This window comes from Protopterus annectens, chromosome 6.part0 (genome assembly GCF_019279795.1).
Source record: "Protopterus annectens isolate FY-2018-M chromosome 6.part0, PAN1.0, whole genome shotgun sequence".
NCBI lineage: Eukaryota > Metazoa > Chordata > Ceratodontiformes > Protopteridae > Protopterus > Protopterus annectens.
The window spans coordinates 1,844,902,938-1,844,925,053 of record NC_056737.1 but is presented as its reverse complement, the minus strand read 5'-3'; the positions used below and the strand labels follow the sequence as shown (position 1 = coordinate 1,844,925,053).

The 22,116-nt window shown below is 40.1% G+C and overlaps 1 protein-coding gene across 3 annotated transcripts in view; it reads left to right on the top strand.

Annotated features, from left to right (window-relative positions):
* The window catches only part of STAT4 (signal transducer and activator of transcription 4), a 3,571,511-nt gene that overhangs the window by 2,090,566 nt on the left and 1,458,829 nt on the right, over window positions 1–22,116 (top strand). For all 3 annotated transcript variants that reach the window (XM_044075198.1, XM_044075197.1, XM_044075196.1), the window contains one exon: window positions 11,242–11,334. In XM_044075198.1, coding sequence (XP_043931133.1) covers window positions 11,242–11,334 — 93 coding nt within the window. The remainder of the gene's footprint in view (window positions 1–11,241; window positions 11,335–22,116) is intronic.

Genomic DNA, 22,116 nt, shown 5'->3' with positions numbered 1-22,116 from the left:
TGTTACAATGTTTGGCCATTCTTTTTGGGAGGGGAACCTGTGCTTCTACTGTTAAGGTCTTTCTAGCAGTTATCTCTAATTTTCTTAATAGCTTTGGAGATCTGTCTTTAATCTCTCCCAGACTTTGTAAGATCTTCCTCAAGTGAACTATCCATTTGAAGACCCCTTTTAAGGACCCTCTACCACCATGGGACATGACTGTTGTTTTGCAGTCACTAGTAGCTTCTCCCTTTGAACCAGCAGCTACTTGTGACTTGGAAGTTCCTCTCTTGGAAAACACTTTTACTTATAGCTATCACCTCTGCGAGATAAGTTTCCGAATTACAAGCCTTATGTACAAAACCTCCTTACTTAATTTTCCATAGGGATAGAGTTACACTCAGACAAATGTATCTTTTTTTCTAAAGGTGGTCTCAGAGTCCAACATTAATCAGACTATAGATTTGCCTGTCTTCGTTCCAAATTTTCTAATAAAGGTGAATATTGCTTACACCTGTTAGGTTCTCAACAGAACTAAGACATTAGGAGGTCAGAACAATTATTTGTCTCATTCTCTGGTGCTACCTTGGGGAAAACTGTCTCTAAGGATATCTTGTCAAAATGGTTAAGAGATTGTATTTCCTTCATTTATAACAAATAGAACCTAAACCGTCCAATGCCTGTGAAGGCAAATTCCATTAGTTCTGTACTACTTCAGCTGTCTTCCATTCTTAGGGGCTTCCATGAGTGAAATGTGCACAGCAGCAACTTGGGCTACTCCACATACCTTTATTACTCATTGCAAATTGGATCTGGTCTCCAGGGGAAAAGCAACCTTTGGTTCTATGGTTCTGAGGAATATCCTTCCCTAGGGGCACCCAGGATCTAAAGTAGCTGGGAACTCTGTCCCATCAGTCAAGAATAGATGAAGATTGACAACATCAGATAAAGAAGTTATGTCTTACCATAACGTTCCATCTGTGTTGTCGATCTTCATCTATTCTTTGCATCCCACCCTTCTTTCCCCCTCCCATAGATTCCTGGTTGAGCAACCTGTTGCCCTGGGTCTTCTGTTAGGTTTTTCCTTGGACATGGCTTTATCATTTGGAATTAGTTTCCTTCCATTGTTCTATAATTTTGCAAACTGGATCTGAGGTAATGTAGAGAGGGGCATTATGGGTAGATTACTAACTGAGCCTCATCTACCTCTAACCTTGGCATATTTAATTCTTCCATAAACTTTTCCATTTGTATCTTTTGTTGATTTTCATATTCTCTGCTTTATAGAGACTCTCATAGAATTTTCGAAAATATTTCTAAAATCTCTACAGGATCTCTTGTTACCTTCATTGTTATAGGCTCCCTAAGTTTGACAAGAACCCTTTCTACTTTCTTTTGCCAGAGTTGTTGTGCTAATAGTTTTTGTGCTCTAGTGTTATCAAAAAACAGTTGCTTAACAGCAGTCTTTCTAAGCTTGTGCATATCATCGAGGTAATCCCTTATTTTCTGCCTAGCATTCTGCAGTTGATCCTGTTTTTGTTCTGTGAGATTCCTCATATTCTGCAGTACTTTCACATTATTTCATTCCCCTGTGTTTGTATTTTAGCTGTTGCTGGCGCATGATCTGAAATAGTTATTGGGTGGGTTTTTAAGACCTTCAATTAAATGCACGTTTCTGTGAAATGTAAATTTTGTCTAGTCTAGCCAAATTTTTATATCTTGGGGAATAATATGTAAATTCACTCCGAACTCCTGCTAGTGAATTCACATCTTTCATGCCAAATATTTTCATAAATTTCTTCAATAATCTACCCTCCTTTGTGATATTTTCCTTTCTGGACCCCCCAGACTCATTTTCACTGCTGCAAATTAAGTTCCACTCCCCACCTATAAGTAATACTCTTTGCTGAAAACTGATTATTTCTCCCAGAATTTTCTTAAGCTCCATTACAGCAGTTTTAGGTGGAATGTAAATACATGCCAGTGTAATCCTCCTCCCTTGTCAGTAGCCCCTTAGCACTACAAATTTGCCATTATTAGCTTTTTTATCTTCTTCTATCAGTATTGGAGCTCCTCTTGCAATTAATATAAGTGCTCCTATTTTCCTTTGTCCCAGATATTCCGCAGAATAACCATCTTGAAAACCTTTCTTTATCAAATTCACATGTTCAGTTCTTTTTAAGTGTGTCTCCTGTAACATAGCTATTTGCACTCTACATTTTTTAATATAATTCACTACTCTTTCTTCTTTGTATTAATCTCTGAGGCCATTTACATTTAAAGACATTAAAGAAAGCATCATTGTATTAAAAGTTATTATTCCTACCTTATATATATATATATATATATATATATATATATATATATATATATATATATATATAAAATACCTTTTTTGTTGAATGTATACTTCCAGCTTTTGTGCTACATGCATATACTGTTCAACAGGTTGAACTTGTATACAGTTGTTTTTTGTCATATACATTTGAAAACCAACAAACAAAAAAAAAAACAAACACATCCCAATATCTTCTCAAAACCTATTATCTTAATACTAACGCACAAAACCATGTACACCTTGAAATATTGATGCTAAGACACATGGTGCAACCTGTGCTTCTACTAAGTGCTGACTGGTTTTGTCTTATCTTTGTAGCTCTTCCAGTTGGAAAAACCTCTAAATGTTTTCATAGAACATTAACTACCTTGGGAAAGCAACTGAATGCTTTTAGAAAACATTGTCTACTTTGCTTAAACCCTTGAATGCTTTCAGAGAACATTATCTCTTAGCCAATTTCTCTTTTCTTTTTTCCTCATCCAGTCACTCTCCACCAGACTGTAGCCAGTTTCTCTTTATCAGATTGATTACATTGAAGCATGAAGACCAGCTGCAGAATTGTTACTGAAATTACATGTATTTGCTAGAAAAAGCCTCATAATATTCAATGTTCTTTTTCATTTACTTGGTCTCTCTTAAAACTTGTTAATAAATCAATTTAAGGTCTTTAATCCAGTAATTTCCCCATGCAAGAATGAGAAAATCACATTAACTTTTCTTTTATCATGGTTTTTAACCTGGCTTTTTTAATACATTAAACTGCCTACATTTCTTAAAACTGAACAAGAAGCGAAAGAGAGAAGGAAGAAAGAAAAGAAAGAAAAGAACAGCAGCACCTGTTTACAATCCCCATTACACTTAAAAATGATTGACTGAAAAAAACTTTACTTTATAGCATGTAAAGAAAACCACATGCCACAAAACTGGTAGTATTTAAGAAAAAAAATCTTTACTTACAGTTAACTTTCTCCCTCTTCTTGCCTTCTGCAAAGCACTTTTCTGAGCATTAGTGACATGAAGTAGGGCATATGTTTTAGAGTCCCCCACAAGTCCAACAAACTCTGAAAAAGTCCAATATTTCCATTTTATTGTTCTGCCATATTTCACAAATATTGCACTGTAATCCCATATTAAGTTACTGGCTTTATTACTGTTCATCTCCGAAATCCTGTCTGCTTCATTTCCAACATACTCTTGACTCTTCTAGTCAACTCTCGTGCTCCCTTCCTTCTCTCCAACATTTGCCATTGAACATTTTGAAAAGGTTTCACTGGTACAGTCCCTCTGTGGTCTTTATTATATTATCAGAAGAACAAGAAGCAGAATCTCCTGTTTCACAGCTTACTTTTTGTTGGACAAACTTTTGTATTTCCTCCTTAGCATGTACTTCATCAAAAATGATTTTGTCCCTCCGGGGAAGAGTAGCCGGAAGATAGCTGGGTACAGCAATTTGAATCTCACATCTGCATCTCGACATTCCCTGAATAGTGGAATAAATTTGCTCCTCTTCTGCCTGGTGTACAATGAGTAATCATTCTCCACAATCACTCTGCTGTCTCCCACATTTAGTACTTTGTCCTTCTGCCATAGTCATCTCCTTCTGCAGTAAGATTGCATCTTTACTATTAAAGGTCTAAGTTGCTTTCTTTTAGAGAGGTTTGGAGCATGCACAGAATGTGCTCTCTCAGCTAACAACTGCTGCTGTGGAATACCAGTCCATTGCTTATTTGTACTTTCATTTAATGCAGTCTGTTCCTTCCAACCTCTCTGCTATAGCTGAAAATTTCAGGTTTTCCCTATGTGCTCTGTTCTGTAATTCTATTTGTATAAACTTTTCTTCCTGAGCAATTTCATATTCAGCCAGCCTTTTCTTTATTTCAACCTCTGATTTTTGCAGCTTTATCATCTCATCTAAATATCTGTTTAAAGCTTCTTCCATTTTTTTTCAGCCTTTTGTTGTTTGTGTTGATATACTCCATCAGTATTTTGTTTATTTTTACCAGGTCTGTATTCAGTTGTGTCATGTCTTCCTGTAGGTTACTCGAAGTCGTGTCGGAAGGTTGCATTGCTTTTTGCTGAACAGCTGCAGAACTCTCCCTGTATCTGATTTTTTCCAGGTCTTCTATATTTCTTTATTCCTGGCATCCAGGCAGTGCACTTACTAGCCAGTTATGAAATTTACCCATAAACACACGTCTACTGGCCTTATCTGCTGAATTTCTGTTTTCACAATGGGAGAGCTAGACATAAGCTGTTACTCAGTGTGCAGCTATCCTGGAAGTCCCAATGATTGTTACTATTAAAGTGACACTCCGATCCCATGGTCAATAAATAAATAAATAAATAAAATGGAAAAGACAGGTTGTGGATGGATGGATAGTGCAACTTGTAATGGACAGTTTTGGAAAAGAGGGGGTATGGATGGATGGATGGATAGTACAGCTTGTTATGGACAGCTTTAGCTGGATTTGTAAAGTTTTTTCATCTCAGTGGAAGAACTACATACATTTGGAAAACCTATAATGTGGTATGACTTGTGAAATTCATGTTGTTTGGCAGCAGTCAGTATCCCAGTCCAAGTACATCTTGGGCATTCAAGTGGTCAACAAGTATATATGCATTTCTGTACACATTGTGTTATATTCTCAGGTGTTACAAAACTCCACTGCAGATTTGTTTTATGAGCTGCCTGTAGCTGGCACTGTATTTGTCCTTTTCCTGTGTTATCAGTTTAAGTACTTCTAGCGGGAAAAAGATGTTGAGAAAGTCAATCCCTTTACTTTTAGGAGACCGTACACTTATCACATATAATTGGCTAAACAAATTCAGCCAAAAGAACTGCTTACTGTTTTGCAAGTTAAGACCTTGAGATGTAGCTGAGGAATGCAGTAATGAGGCAGGTGTTGAATCATTGACAGTGATCGTAGCACTGGCAACACTCGATGCTTGTGCTATTCATGTTGAGTCTTTGATAAGCCTTTCAGGTTTACATAGCCCAATGTTTGTAGTGGAGGCAGCTGAGACAGACCAGTTTTACAGAGCTACATTCCAGGTTTAAACAAAGTGCAGTATGTTGGACATTTATATAGCCCTTCTGAAGTTTCTGTAGAATGGCTTTTTATCAAAACTCTGCAGAACTGGCCAGATGGGATGCCAGAATTGTCACTGTCACTGCACTGAGTCTTGCATTGGCTAGATTTGTTGATGCCTCACCATAGGTAAGACACAGCTGCAACAATGATGTGTCTTCATTATCATCACTACTGCTGTTTTTTGTCTTCAGTACCAGGTCTGACTGTGGGATACTGCCCGTTTCTGTACTTCTATATGCCTTCTTTCTATGTAGCACTTTCCGTGGCATATTATCCTCTTCCTTTCCACTGTGAATTCACTTACTGCACAGCACTGGTTCTGGTACATTATCTTCCTTACTACTGGTGTCTGCTGTTTTATATCTTAATGATTTGACTGCCATACATTGCTCACTTTCACAGCAGATTTTGTGTAGGGGACCCCATCCTAATGCTCTTACTAACAGACCATCAGGCATGTTGTTTATTGTACTGAAATATGTGTTCCTGGTAGTACATATGCCTGGGGTACCAATGCAGGATCTTGTCTTCTCATTTACAGTATCCCTTGTCTGCCTGTTTTGCCTGTAGTAGAAGATAGCACATATGCAGCCCCTCTTCTCCTAAAGACACATAGGCAAAAACCTGCTAACAGTGAAAAAAACTAACAATTGCAGCAACACTCAAGTTATCAACTACATATTGGTGCATTGCCCATAAAATCAATGTGAATGACATTAGTAAGTAACAGGGACTTGCAATTATGGTACTGTCTTAATTAGAGTAATAACAGAGGGTGTTATATTTTGCACATGCTGAGCTAGCTGTAGTAAGAACTCCTTGGCTGTTCTGGATAATTACTGATAAAAGTGCTGGTGCCACACCTTGAAAAAAAATACTTGTATTCTAGGTCATATAAACAGCAATACAGTACCTTCCTTAAAGGTAGTCATCTCAACCACAAACAGCAGTAAACATGTCTGAATGAAATGGAGCTATACTCCTATGACACCCTAGCTAGACAACAGCATGCATGCACATGAAAGTACCACTGTGAAAATAATACTAATACCCCTGTCATACACACACACACACACACACACACACACACACACACACACACACACACACACACACACACACACACACACACACACACACACACACACACACACACACACACACACACACACTGGCAGCCTGATACAGTAGAGTCTGAGCATATTTGAATTTGATAAAAAGGAAGAGTAGACAAAGTTGTACACTTGCAAGTCCCTGCAAATGCCAAAGGCCACAGCACTGCAAATTCAGACATTCCACCCACCAGTACCAGCAGTGACTGCGGATGATGCATATATCTGAATGAGATGGCACCAGCCACCTGTGCAAACTCTACTGACCAGTAACCATGACCACTTTGCATGTATGTGAGAATGTCAATGCAAAAGTAACACCCCCTCTGATAAACTCCATGCATGATACATATTTTAAAGTCAGAGAATATGTGCAGTCAGTATGAAGCATTCGTGGGTCAATAATCACTATGCATAAATGCATCCACAACCATTATGTGCCACAAAGCAGCAAACACAAGCATTCTATATGAACCGGACAGTGTCAGCCATCTGTGACAGCCCCCCCCTCCTCCACAATACTGGTCAGTGACGACGACTAGCATACATGCTTGTGACAGCACCACCCAACATCACCCTACCACACAGAGACAGACACAAGACATGATGCAGAACTTCAAAATCTGAAAACATGTGCAACCAGAATGAAGCACTAGCATGCCAATGAGAAATACATATGTATGCAGCTGTGCCCACCAAGAGCTACAGTGCTGCAGACATTCTGCTTTCTGGCACTGGGTGCCACTGGACATGTCTGAATGAGAGACAGCACAAACCACTTTTGACCCCCCCCCCCCCCACACACACACACACACACACTCACACATACTGGTTTGTGACTATGGCCATTGTGCATATATTTGACAATGACACTGTGAAAGTAATATCTCCTCCTGCACACAAATACTTGACATAGTACCATATTTGTAGTACTTTAGAATCTATGTAACCAGTACAGAGCTTGAGTAGACCATTTGCATACATGCACTTATGTTCATAACTATGAAGGGCCACAACAAAATAAACATTCCAATCATCAGTATCAGCAGGGGGGCTGGGTGACGTGATGCATGTTTGACTGACAGAATGTCAAGTTCCTGCAATCCCGTCAGGCTGACCAGTGTCATACCTCTCAACTCTACAGATTTTTGCCTTATATTTTTGGTCTAGTTCTCATAAAATTGTGGTTTTCTGGCAAATCACTGACAAATTGTTGAGGACTGAAGTCAGAAAGTAGTGGCAGATTTGAGTTTCAAACTTCACATCCTTCAGAAAATACATGCTAATGCAAAAGCTGTTATTCTATAAACTTTCTAAGTTTGTAAGAGCAGTATTTAAAAAGTGTCCCTGTTTTGGGATCTTTGTCGCACAATCTTTTATGGCTTTTTCCATATTTCTTGCTCTTAGAAGTTAAAGAGGTATGGGCAGTGTCAATGGTCATTGTTCTTGCAGTGACATTATCACCCTCTGTCACACTCACAAATAAAGACATGGTACAGTACTACAAAGTCTGAGCACATTTCCAGCAGGTATGAAGCACAGGAAGGCCAGTGTAGCCGACCCTGTATTTATTATTTCCTTGTGTTATCAGGTGGGAAAAAGACATTGAGAAAGTCATTGATAGGCAACCACCAAGTGCCAAATTACAGAAGACATTCTATCGACCACTGCTGGCAGTGACAACTGGAGACTCAGAGTATGGCTGAATGAGATTGTGCCAGCCACTTGTGGCCCCCTCTCCCCCTATGTGATAGCTATTGACCATAGTTGGTGTGCATAGATGTGACAGTACTGCTGTGAAAATAACATCCCCTCACACACACCTACACACACATGCACAGACATTCACACAGACACCAGGCATGGCACAGTACTTCAGAGTCTGAGCACATATGCAGCTCGTATGAAGCTCAAGTAAGAAATAATCACTAGGCATGTATACATCCCCAATTACAAAAGGCTGCAGTGCAGTAGTCATTGTGCCCACCTTTATCAACAGTTTTACTGGACACATCTAAATGAGGTGTAGCCAGCCCTCTGTGCCCCCCCAGTCAGTGACCACGGCCAATATGAAGGAACATGACAGTAGCAGTGTGAAAGAACCCCCCCCCCAAACCGACCTGCAAATTTCCATTTGAAAATTCAAGTATATGTATAAGTATGAGGAATTAGCAATCCCATAATCAGTATACATGTAAATGTTCACAACCATCAAGGGCCACAACACAGCGGACATTCTGCCTACAAGTCAGCACAGGATCCAAAAGCAGCTTTATTTTCTGTCTCTCACTCTAGCGCCTCGGCCACAGTAAGCCTTCAAGGAGTAAACTAACAATACTAAAGCACACTTTATATAGTCACAAAAACAATTTTGTTTAGAAAACAATTACTTTTGTTTTGACAATTTGATTTTTCAACAGAAGCAGGGAACAGCAATGGGTGCTCCCTTTGCACCTATGTATGCAAATATTTTCATGGGCCTTGTAGAAAGGGAATGTATCTATAATAATGAATTTGTACAAAAATATGTTAAATTGTATTATAGATTTATTGATGACTTAATATTTTTATGTGAAGGAGGTAAGAATTATGTACAAAATTTTGTCCAAGACATTCAACAAAATAGATTTAACATTTGTTTTGATGGTTTACAGTGTGGGAACACAGTTAACTTTTTAGATGTGAATGTACAGGGTATTGATGGTCAACCCATTTTAACTAGCTTACATAGAAAATTTGGAGAGCCAAATGATTTTTGAAAGCTGACAGTTGCCATCCCTTTCATGTTATCAATGCTTTACCATATGGAGAATTCTTAAGAATTTCACGTTTATGTAACACTGATGAGATATTTTTAAAGAGGTTCATAAAACTAAAAAGATGTTTTTGAGAAGAAATTATGATAAAAAGTTAGTTGAAAGTGATATTGATAGAATTATTAAACTTAGATTTGATAGATCTAATAAACAAAAAAGAAGAGATATTTTTATATCTAATAAAACTATTAATTGTGTAGATAATTTATTTATAGTATCTAAGTATAATATTTGTAGTAATATGATCAAATCAAATATATTACATTTTTGGGAATTTTTAGACAACTTTGATGAATTAAAGAATTTAAAGACAAAAAAAATTATTTTTTCTTATACAAAAGGTAAAAGCATTAAAGATTTTGTTGTATGGACTAGGTTTTCTAAATTGATTGTGAAAATACCCATTCAGTTAACTATTTTGGGTACTTTTCCATGTGGAAAATGTCAAGCTTGTTCATATATACATAGAACTTTTTTCAAAATTAATAACAAAAATTTTGATTTGGAGGGCTCATATAACTGTAGAACTAACAGGGTAATCTATGCCCTCAAATGTGGTTGCAATAAATTTTACATCGGTCAAACGAAAAGAATGTTTAAGGTTAGACTTTTAGAACATTTGAGGGACATAAGAAATAAAAAAATGGAGAGCCCTTTAGCCTTACATTTTTGTGAATTTCACAGTGGCAGTAGTGAGAGTTTAAAAGGCACCATTTTACAACAGGTAGCTAAAATGGAACCTGATGAATTAGTTGTGGGTAGATTACTTTTAAAGAAAGAAACTACTTTTATTTTAAAATATGACACTTTAGTACCTAGAGGCTTGAATACAGAATGTAATTGGAAGAATGTTATTTAGCTTGTAGGTGCATATCAATTTTATTGATTAATTGTTTAATGATGTAATTGAATGATTTTTGTGACTATATAAAGTGTGCTTTAGTATTGTTAGTTTACTCCTTGAAGGCTTACTGTGGCCGAGGCGCTAGAGTGAGAGACAGAAAATAAAGCTGCTTTTGGATCCTGTGCTGACTCCTGTTGTTTTGCTGTGCTGCTTTGCTGTGTTCAACATTGTTGCTGCTATTCTGCCTACAAGTACCTGCACTGGCACTGAGTGACATTAGACATGTCTGAATAAAATGGCACCAGCCACCTCTAACCCTCACCCCTCCCCACACTGTGGTCAGTGATTGGTGCACACATACAAGCACATGATAATACCAATCTCAAAGTTACAATCCCTGTTCTACTCATATACACTGACCAACAGAAGGCATGATCTAGAAAGGTCATTTCATGTTAACTTTGCACATTGCGTACTAGTAATGACTTTAGCTCTCATGTCAGTAAATGTAGCATGTGAAACTTGGCACAAAGGGTATAGGTTTTGCTTGCTAAATACACAGTAAAACCACAAAAAAACAACATTATCACATCAATGCTCACTGGTAAAGAGTGTAAATTTTAAGCACTGTGTAAGGTCCAAAAAAGACATATTCTGTAGGTCACTTCATTCTAAGTTCACTACAGTGAAGTCACTGTACCACTTTGAATGTCATGGACCAGTCCAGTTATTCAGTACAGTGCTACATTTTGTAGCATTGGCACAGGCCACCTGAAATAACTTGGAAAGGTACAGCACTTTCTTACTAGGAAAACTACAGGGTTGGAAAACATTTAACTTCACAGAGACTTAAGGAACTGCCAGTATATGCTGTTTTTGTTTGTTAGAAGTCACCTCTTGTCTAGTCTGTAAGTCATTATCTAATCTAGTTGTATTTAAAAGTGTATGTCTAAAACACACTGCTAGCAGATTTAACTGCAGAACACAAAATTTAAAATTGCTGTAATTAATTATCAGCTGTGTTTTGTTCATATTTTGAAATAAATGTTTTTTCCCCTAGTTCTTTGGTGGTTGAACGACAGCCCTGTATGCCTACGCATCCACAGAGACCACTGGTAATAAAAACTAATGTGCAGTTCACGTCAAAGATAAGGTAATAAAGCCCGCAAAACTTGGATTTGTTAGGCCTGTCATTTTCATTTTTACTATGTTTATGCTTGTAATACATTGACACTTAAGTCCCTTTTCAAGTCTATAGGTTTTCACAGATAGCAGACATCAATCATATAAAAACTAGCAAAATTCAAAAGAGACAAAACTGCTCAGTAGCGTACAAAATCTTTTATGCCATAAGCATTTATGGATGTTTTTGATCTAAACCATCAGATTTTCTTATCTGATAAAATAACTTAAAAGTTGTAATCTGTGATCTATTGTTTTATAGTAGAGGTGTAAGAAAGTTTACAGAAAAGCTATATTTACACAGGAGAGCTCCCATTGTCTGACTGTATCCTGGTCAAATCCAAGTTGCCTGTTGAGAAAAGACCAAACAGACAAGCTTCTGAAACTCCTGTTAATGAAATATACAATGCCCTAAGGTGTAAGACCTCAGACTTAGTATTTTATATTGTACGGATACACTGAGCTGTGCCATCCCCATTGTTGATTTATGCTTTTGTTGTGAGCACGTGTGGTTGTTTGTGTATGCGCTTACATGTGTGTGTAAGCAATGAAAGGAAGTTTGAATAGCAGTCTGTATTTTGGTTTAACTGGTTATAAATTAGAATACAAGCAACATCTGTGTGATAAAAACATAACCAGTATTAAAGCATTGTACAGAAAGACAATTATAGCTTATATAAATATATCTGAGATTTGAGAGTAAACCGAAGAAAATCACCCTTGTTTTCCTAAACAGCAAAGACATGACTTTTTTTTTTACTTTAAATGTAATCTTTTTCATCTTTTTGCTGCCCAGTTAAGTTAACTGATTTTTCATGAAACCTTTTCAGTGATGTAGGTGGACATTTCAGAGCAGCCAATCAATCAGGATAATTTCTGGGTAGTGGAAAAAATTCAAACTACCCAAAGAAATCCTGTACAGACATGGGTAGAAGCTGCATACTTTGCACGACGGTAGTCAGAGATCAGGAATTGAACTCAAAACTGAGGCAGAAACATTAAGGCACGTTAAGATACCATGCTGCCATTCAGACTAATGCACTTTACTATAAATATTGTAAAAAAAATCTGATCAGCATGATACCAGAGTTGTGTTTTGAACAAAGAAAGACTCTAAAACAAGAACAATTTTTTTGTCAGAAATTCATCTTTTCTATCCATAATATCTTGGTTATATGCATATTTGGTAGCCATTACTTTTCTGTCTTAATGTCATATGGGGAACACTGTAAGGAGTGTACAGGTGTGTTTTTATACTGCAATCTCCCTGTCCTCCATCAGTGATCTGTTGGCAATATAAAAAAAAAAAAACTGAGAGGAGTGCGGCCTCTCGGCCAGTGTAATCCCCCTGCCACAGCACACTCTCCAGCATTTGGCCACTAATGGAAGCCTGTTTGCCAACATTAGAGATGGAAGTTTTCTTTTTGTATTGTTGAGCCATCAGGTGCTGTGACTTTAACCTCAAAGCTGGGTATAACATTTTTGTTTGTAAATGCTGATAATGTGTATTCACAGTTGTTTGAAGTACCTATTAAAGGTAATATGTGTTTCACAAAAGCTAAATACATACAACCAGATAAAGAACCAGATATGTCAGTATCAGAGATTAGAGTTCTCCTTCTATACTGTTGAGCCATCGGATGCTGTGTATTTGATCTCAAAGCTAGGTACAAACTTCTTTATTTTTAGATATTAATGATGTTGTGCATTCAGAGCTGCCTGTGAACCTTCAAAATGCAAAGCAAAGGTATTTGCTACTTAAGCAGAAGCTAAGTAGAGACAACCAGATGTTTAAAATATTTTGCAACAGCTTTGCTCTGTGGCACAGAGAGGTGGAGCCTTTGCTGGGACCCAGGGGACTATGGTGTGATTAGTGGTCTTGGTACTGGAGGAATCAGGCAGGGCAGTGGTGGAGTGAAGGGGCATGGCTTGCACACCTCTCCCAGGGAGGTGGTGAAGGTTGCGAGCATTCCAGGGCACATGCAGCTGGTGTGATTTATGTGGTGGAAACACCTCTCTTTCTTCCAGTGGAGTGCTTTAAAGGAACACATATTGTGGAAGTGAGGGGAAGGCCTTTGCAATCATTCCATTGCACATCCCTCTCCTGTGCTTTGATGAGTGTGCCGGGGAGAGGGTATAAGCAGAAAAAATTGAACCACTCCTGATGACTATCTAAATGATTGCTAATCTCAGCTGATTGTTGCCCCAGTGGTGATGAATGAGTGGTTCATAGACCTAGGTCCTGATGGTCATCAGGCAGTAGGAACAAAATAAACATGGCAAAAAATACTTTTGAAATAGCGTTAACATTATTTCCCTTCTAGCTGGTTATCATTTGACAGTTTACTAATTTATGTTTTACATTTATTCTTTTTTGGTATGTAAATTTATGTTGGCTCAGATGCAAATGCACACAACCTTTTATAGTTCTTGACAGTCTGTGCTTTTACATCTTAAAATATTTACAAATTTTCTTTAACTTAAGCCGTTTATCTCATCAATAACTGTAAAACAGTGTTTTTTTCTCTAAATCTCATCAAAAATGAAAAATATCCTATCAAAATGGTCAGGGACACTGATTTTCCTTTTTTTTTTTTTACTGAGACAATAAAATCCCATTTTCAAGAGCTGTAATTCGGGAATTATACCATTGTTTGTGAAGTTTCTGTTTTTTTTTAATAAAATCCACTACCGTTTTTTGTTTGTCTAAGTAAAATTAAAACAAATTCTAAATACAGAGCAGTGAATAAAGCAGTCTAAATTTTACCAAGTGACTCATTGTGGCATCCTGGGCACTCAGTGAAGTGATGTCTGTTTCACAGATTCAGAGTTCACTCTTGACTTTCATTTACCATCTGCAGAGTGTGTGCCTGTCCTCCCTGCACGTCTTTATGTTTTTTTTTCCTGGTACTTTTTTCTTCTCAAACATGTGCTGGTTAGAACTTCTGCAATGGCTGCATACTGATTAACAGGTTCATTTCAGCTCTCTCAGTGTTTAAACAGGAATCGAGATAAAGGAGTGCTGTTGAAACTGTTATTTGGTTAGAATTCACTTACTAGCTAGTAAGGAGACTGTCTGGATGCCAGGAAAGAAGACATTTTCCGACACTTGAAAGAAACTCAACAAGAAAAGGTAAAGAGAAAACTCTGGCTGTGAAGGATCCTGCAGCTGTTCAGCAAAAACCAATTCAAGCTTCAGCTTTGATTCAAGAGATAGCTTCCAGTAATTTATAGGAGAAATAAATCATGTGTACTCAAGAGGTGATTAAAATAAATGAAACATTGAAGGAATATATAAACTCAAATCAACTTTGATTGACTTTAACAACAGATTAGCTACTGATGTCATTCAAAAGGGGTCCAATACTCGTCAGCATGGGAAGACATGATTGACAGGTCACGCTGCTTTGTCAGGGATGGTCTTCACCTGTCACCTCTGGGCTTTCAGATATTGGCCAAAACATTATGCACCCCTATAGTGCCTTTTTTTGGCATTGCCAAAGAGACAAATCTTCCACATAACAAGAGCTACTTAGGACAAGCTAAAGGTGTTACTGCTCAGTGCTAGGAGCCTCAGCAAGAAACTGTACTCCCCGGAAGCTCTGCTCACCGTGGAGAATGCTGACTTCTGTGCAGCTACTGGAACATAGTTCAGAATCATGGAAAGCATGCAAGTAGTGCATGGCTATAATGCCTTTCCTACATTCTAACCACCCACTGAACTTGAAAGAGCAAAAAGCGGAGGTTTATCTATCTACATAAAGGATAGGCACACCTCAAGGCTGGTCAAACAATATGACATGCTTGAGCTACTCCATGTCCAACTAGCCATGGGAGAAATCCTTTACCATATTCTTGCTAGCTATAGGTCTCCAATCATGTACCTGCAAACCCATGCATCATACCTAAAGGTAATAGAATCACTCAACATCCAGCCCAGTACCATGCTCATGGGTGATTGTAACTACCCCTGCATTAAGTGGGAGGTATACACGACCACTAACGTGCAGGCCCAAAAATTTCTTGACTTTGTAAATTCAAATGCCATGGAGCAGCTACAGCACTAGGAGAACAAATATCCTAGATCTGGTGCTCACAAATATGGGAGAGTGCTGCATCCCCCGTGTGATATCCTGTCTGGTAAGATCAGATCACAAAGCAGTCTCCCTTGAAGTAAAGGTAAATCTATTCCCCCTTCCTAACCCCAAAAACTTTAAGGACTTCTCTAAGGTAAATTGTCCCTATTAAAAGACAACATATCCAGATGTTCATCGTGTTACACTGCTGCAGTCATCACACTAGGGTTATCCTGCCGTCAGGCGGTCCTGCAGTCGGCCTGAGTTCCAAAGTCTTGGTCCGGCGTTGGTTGCTATCACTTCTTCCTTGACGTCAGTGCGCCAAGGGTATATAAGATGCAGCTGACGCCATTTTCTTCAGTTTTTCTTGCTGCGCGGTGCCCGATGCAAAAGCAGTTCGCAAGTGCCAGTCGGCCGACTCCTGAGATTTTCATTCCGAATCCAGAACCGAGTCTTCTACAAAGCTAAGTACTCCGTTGGGGAAACTTTTTCTTGCCTCAGACCGATGTCAGTAAAAGTTAATAATTGTATTTCTGTGGGAAGCAAATACCTCATAAGGATTTCTATTCCTATTGTATCCCATGCCTAGGCCCAGACCACGACGTCACTGGTTGTCGGTTTTGTGCTAGGTTTAACAAGCGCACTGTTAAATGTCGGTTTGATTTTCCTCAACATTATTTTGGCAGAAAATTCAACTACACCATGCCGTCGGAACAACTGACGACCAGAATACACAAAAAGCGCAAAGACAACGACAGGCATCCGAGGCCCAAAACTGACGACAAAGCCTCTTCTAGGCCAGTCGCCGGTTCTCCAGTTTTCAGCGAGGCACCTTCGCAGCCCCTGACGACCGCTTCTTTGGAACCACAGGCCGCCTCTGACTCCCACGTGGAGATGGCTGGGCCTTTGGATACACCAGACTTGAGACCTACCGAGACTAACCCTTCTGAGGGCTCCGGAGTAGCTGAACAACCTGCAGCTTCAGAGGGTGTTTTCATGCCTACTCAGTTAACCATTAAATCTTCTGCTTAATCTAAACCAAAGAAACAACTTCAGCATTCCAGCACAGGCCTCCATACCTAAGAAACAGATGCTCAAAATGGCCGAAGACCTAATTACTCTGATCAGGGGGTCCCACCCTCCTCCTGATAAAAGGCCTAGACAGTATGCAGACTATGACTCATCCATCCAGGTGTCGTTCTCTTCAGATTCATCCTCAGACCTAGGATACTCTTTACCCCCTTATGAGGATTCTGATGCTGAGGAATCCATTCCTTCAGCCTCTCCACCAGATGACTACTCCTTTGGGGAAACCTTACATACCATGCAGGAGCATTTCCATTGGGAGGGCCAGGATTACTCAGAATCCAAGAAAAGGCTCAGAGATTTCCTTTTATTACCTCAACACAGACCTCTTGCTATTCCGCCAGTGTTAGATATTGTGGATGATTTGTATGTTGAATCCAGCTTAAATCCTGATTCTTTACCTCCAGCTCCAGTTAAGCCAGACAGATAGTACAGAGTCCCTGACTCTCACAAATTCCTTTATAAAAGCCCTGTTGCTGACCCTGAAACTATTTCCCAGGGTCCCAAAGGGGTAAAGGCCTCTACAGCAAAAAATCCAGTCCCCTCTGATAGAAATTCCAGGGCATTAGACAAATGGGGAAAGAAAGTATACACATCTGCAACTTTAGCAATGAGAGCACTAAATTGCCAGTTTCACATACTTAAATATCAGCAATATTTGATGTCTCAGTTGAAACAAAAAAATGCTTCCAAATTCAGATCTTCCTAACTATAAGGAAATGCAGGATTTATTGTATGCAGCTGAACAAGTGGGAAAACATACTTTGGAATGTGGTTTTGATTCCTTAGAGGCCTCCTGTAGAGCAGCAGTTACAGGGTCCGTCATTAGAAGGCATGCTTGGTTAAAAGAACAGACCTTACCAGATCATGTTAAAGCAAAGTTATTGGATGCACCCTTGCAGCAGGATGTTTTATTTGGAGTTAAGGCAGAAGAGGTATTAAAGAAAATGGAGGATAAAGCAAAATCTATGCAAACGGTGAAGGATTTCTTACAGGTTCAGTCTCCTCAATTTAGCAGAAATTGGCCAACAAAGAATTGGTCCTTTCCAGTTTCAGACAGACCTCAAAGGGGCAGATACAGACGTCCAAGAGGCAGAGGTCAACCACAAGGTACTTACAGGCCTCGACAATGGGGTACTTCAACCCAGAAAGAAGGGGAAGACAGGCCTCAACCTTATAAAAAGCAGACCCAATGACTTCCCACTACAGATGCCAAACATCTCTCTCTTGGCAGCCCCCTTGGGGGGAAAACTGACACTTTTCAGTCACAAGTGGCAATTGATCACCAAAGACAAATGGGTTCTCATTATTGTGTCTCAAGGTTACAGGTTCCACTTTCACACTCTGCCAAGGTTAAAAGGAATGCCAAATCTGCCGCCAAATCAATGGGCAGAGGCTCAAAGGCTAATTACAGCACTCATGGACATGAGAGCTATTCAAAAGGTACCAATACAGGAGCAAGGACAAGGATTTTACTCAAGACTGTTTCTGGTTCCCAGAAAGGACAAAGCCTGGAGGCCCATTCTGGATCTTTCTTCTCTGAATACTTACCTGGATGTTCCAAAATTCAAAATGTTGACACTGCAGCAGCTTCTTCTCATGCTGGGCAAGAAAGCTTGGCTCGTAACATTGGACCTCAAGGAGGCATACCTGCATGTCCCTATCAGACAAAATTGCAGAAGATACCTCAGATTCTTAGCAGGTTCAATGCACTACCAATTCTCTGCACTACCCTTTGGCTTATCTACTGTGCCCAGGGTCTTTACAAAATGCCTGGCACCAGTAATTGCATTTTGCAGACAAAAAGGAATTCAAATTTACCCATATTTGGACGACTGCCTTATTCAAGCAGAGAGCAAAGACATTCTTCTAAAGCATCTGGCGTTTGTAAAAAGACTGCTAATTTGCCTAGGGTACACAGTAAACGAAAAGAAATCAAAACTAGTGCCTTCACAAGAGATAATATTCCTGGGTGCCAGCTTAAATACAATGGCCCAGATGGCTTATCTCACACCAGAGAAGCAAGGACAACTGACTCAATATTTCCAATTAATGGCAACAAAGACTCAACTCTCTGCAAAAAAATTCTGCAGGCCTTGGGTTACATGGCATCTTGCATACTACTAATTCCATATGCAAAACTGCATATGAGGAAACTACAATGGTACCTAAAGAGTGTCTGGTGTCAAGACTGTCACAGTTTGGAAGCAGTAATACCACTTATTCCTTGCCTTCAACAGGAGTTTTGATGGTGGGCTCAAGCCTGTCACCTCAACAAGGGACAGCCTTTCACTCAACCCACAGCCAGGCAAACACTGACAACAGATGCTTCCGATTACGCCTGGGGAGCACACATGGCAGGAAAATGTATTCAGGGCAAGTGGACCGCAGAACAAAGGCATCTTCACATCAATCAAAAAGAGATGATAGCTGTACAAAATGCCCTTATAGCTTTCAAGGACCTTCTGCATCCAGGACAACTTTTTCTAAGGACAGACAACACCACAGTTATGTGGTACATAAACAAGCAAGGGGGCACTCATTCATATCCCCTCTTCAGACAAGCCATGACCTTGTGGAACACAGCTATAACCTATCAAGTTCATCTGCAAGCACAATTCCTGCCAGGAGAGAAAAACACACTGGCAGATGACTTAAGCAGAAACATCATGGATCTGCATGAGTGGAAATTAAATCCACAAATGTTCAGGATGATAACACAGAAATGGTGGAGCCCGGACATAGATCTGATGTTCTTCGTCTCCCATTGCTGCAGTCCTTACATATGGGTATTCCGCTGTCCACAATCGGCCCGAATACCAAAGGGCTAGAACCGGAGTCGGTCATCGGCGCCCGAGACTGACGTCAGTACGTGCTAGTACAAATGCGCATGACCGACGCCATAACCTCAGTCTTTCTTGCCGCGTGGTCCTAAGCAGAAGCAGCATTTGCAAGTGCCGTCCGGCGTTCTGGAATTGTCGGTTTTCGAGTTTCAGACCGGAGACCAAGTTGGGCTAAGTACCCCGTTCGGGACACTTTTGTCTTTTTCTTGCCTCAGTATTGACGGATGTCAGAAAAAGTTAATAACTGTATTTCTTGTGGGAAACAGACTCCTCATAGGGATTACCATTCACTCTGCATTCCTTGTTTGGGGCCTGAGCACGACGTTGTTGGGTGTCACTTTTGTGCTACTTTTAACAAGCGTACTATTAAACGTCGGTTGGACTGTGCTAGGCTGGTGTTTGGTAAACGTTGTAATTACAACATGCCGTCGGATTCTCCGACGACTGGTTCTTCTAAGAAACGCAAAGAAAAGTCTTTGCGGTCCAAACAGGATGAATCGTCCACTCCGGACGCCGGTTCTGTTGAACCACTGACTACTTCAGCGGCTCCTTCTGAAAGTTTACCTGAGTCTCAAGGGGAGCCTTTGTTACTACAGGAAGTGGCTTCTCCTGTGTTAGGCAGGCTGAGGGTGCTTCTCTGATGTCAGTGGTTCCCTCCCCTCATAGGGTAGTTAGGCCTCCTCCTTCTCAAAGCAAAGCCCATTCTAAGTCTAAGTCTGCCCCTGCTGGTGCTAGTCCCCAGGGTCCAGCTCCTAGGAAGCACATGTTAAAGATGGCTGAAGATTTGATTACTTTAATTAGGGGTTCTATGCCCCCCCCCTGCAAAGAGGCCCAGGGTAGAGACAGAGTTGGAGGGTTTGGTTCAGTCTTCCAATGAGTCAGATTCCTCTGTAGAAGAACTTCAGGATTTCCTCCCTATTCTGATTCGGAGGCTGAGGACACTACTCCCTCCGTCCCCTCCAGAAGATTTTTCTTTCTCTGAGACTTTGCATTCCATGAGGGAACATTTCAAATGGGAGGGCCAGGATTATTCTGATTCTCGTAAAAGGCTAAGAGAATTCTTGTTTTTGCCTCAGCATAGGCCCTTGGCTATTCCCCCTGTACTGGATGTTGTTCAGGATGTATTTTCTGAGGCTGCCCTTAACCCAGATTCTCTGCCTCCTGCCCCGGTTCAACCAGATAGATACTACAGGGTTCCGGAAGCTCACAAGTACTTATATAAGAGTCCTAGGTCTGATCCAGAAACTATTACTCAAGGCCCCAAAGGTGTTAGGGCTTCTGTGGTTAGGAATCCAGTTTCTCTGGACAAGGATGCTAGGGCCCTGGATAGGTGGGGTAAAAAACTGTATACCTCTTCTACTTTGGCTATGAGAGCTTTAAATTGTCAGTTTCATATGCTCAGGTATCAAAATTTTTTGCTGGGCCAATTGAAATGTAAAGTAGATGCTTTAGCTGAAGGTATTGAATGTAAGGAGCTTCAGGATTTAGTGCATGCTTCAGACCAAGTTGGTAAGCATTCTTTGCAGTGTGGTTTTGATGCTTTACAGGCTTCTTCCAGGGTGGCTGCTACTAGTTCAGTTGTTCGCAGACATGCCTGGCTTAAAGATCAGACCTTGTCAGAGCATGTTAAGGCTCGAATTATGGATGCTCCTCTACAATCTGATGTTCTTTTGGTCCTCCAGTAGAATCAGTTTTGAAAAAATGGAGGAAAAGCTAAGTCTATGCAGACAGTTAAGGACTTTTACAGGTTCAGCCCCCTAAGTTCAGTAGGAATTGGCCTGCTAAGGGATGGTCTTTCCCCTCTTCGGATTATCAATCTAGGGGCAGGTCGAGGCGAGGTAGAGGTAGGGCTTCCTCTCAGGGCCCTGTTACTTCTAGGTCTTTGAGTTCTTCTACCCCTTCTGCTGGGGAGGGCAGGGGTCAGTCCTTTCGGAAACAGACCCAATGACCTGTGTCTTCAGCTGCCGGACTCTGCCTTGCTGGCAGCTCCTCTAGGAGGAAGACTGGGACTTTTCAAAAGGAATTGGCATTTGGTTACCCAAGACAAATGGGTATTGGACATAATAAATCGAGGCTACAAATTTTATTTTCACACATTCCCTCCTCTCAAAGGTATGCCGGATGTGCCTCATCAGCAAAGACTGGAAGCACAGGCACAAATTTCTTCTCTGCTTCAGTTGGGAGCAATACAGGAAGTACCTGCTGCAGAAAGAGGCACAGGGTTTTATTCCCATCTTTTCTTAGTGCCAAAGAAAGGAAATACTTGGAGACCAATTCTGGATTTGTCCATTCTAAACACCTTTCTGGAAATTCCAAAATTCAAGATGTTAACACTGCAACAGCTGTTACCTATGCTGGGCAAAGATCACTGGATGGTGACTCTGGATCTCAAAGAGGCCTACCTTCACATTCCTATCAGGCCCAGTTGCAGAAAATTCCTGAGATTTCGGAATGGGAATTTGCATTATCAGTTCTCTGCATTGCCCTTTGGCTTGTCTACTGCGCCCAGGGTATTCACAAAGGTCCTGGCTCCAGTAATAGCTTTTCTCAGACTAACAGGAATTCAAATTTATCCTTATCTGGACGACTGTTTGATTCTGGCTCAAGGCAAGCACGAACTTCTTCAACATCTGCAGTATGTACTGACAGTTTTAAGATGCCTAGGGTATTCTGTGAACGAAATAAAGTCCAGTCTAGTACCCTCACAAGAGATGTGTTTTCTGGGTGTAAGACTGAATACAGCTGCTC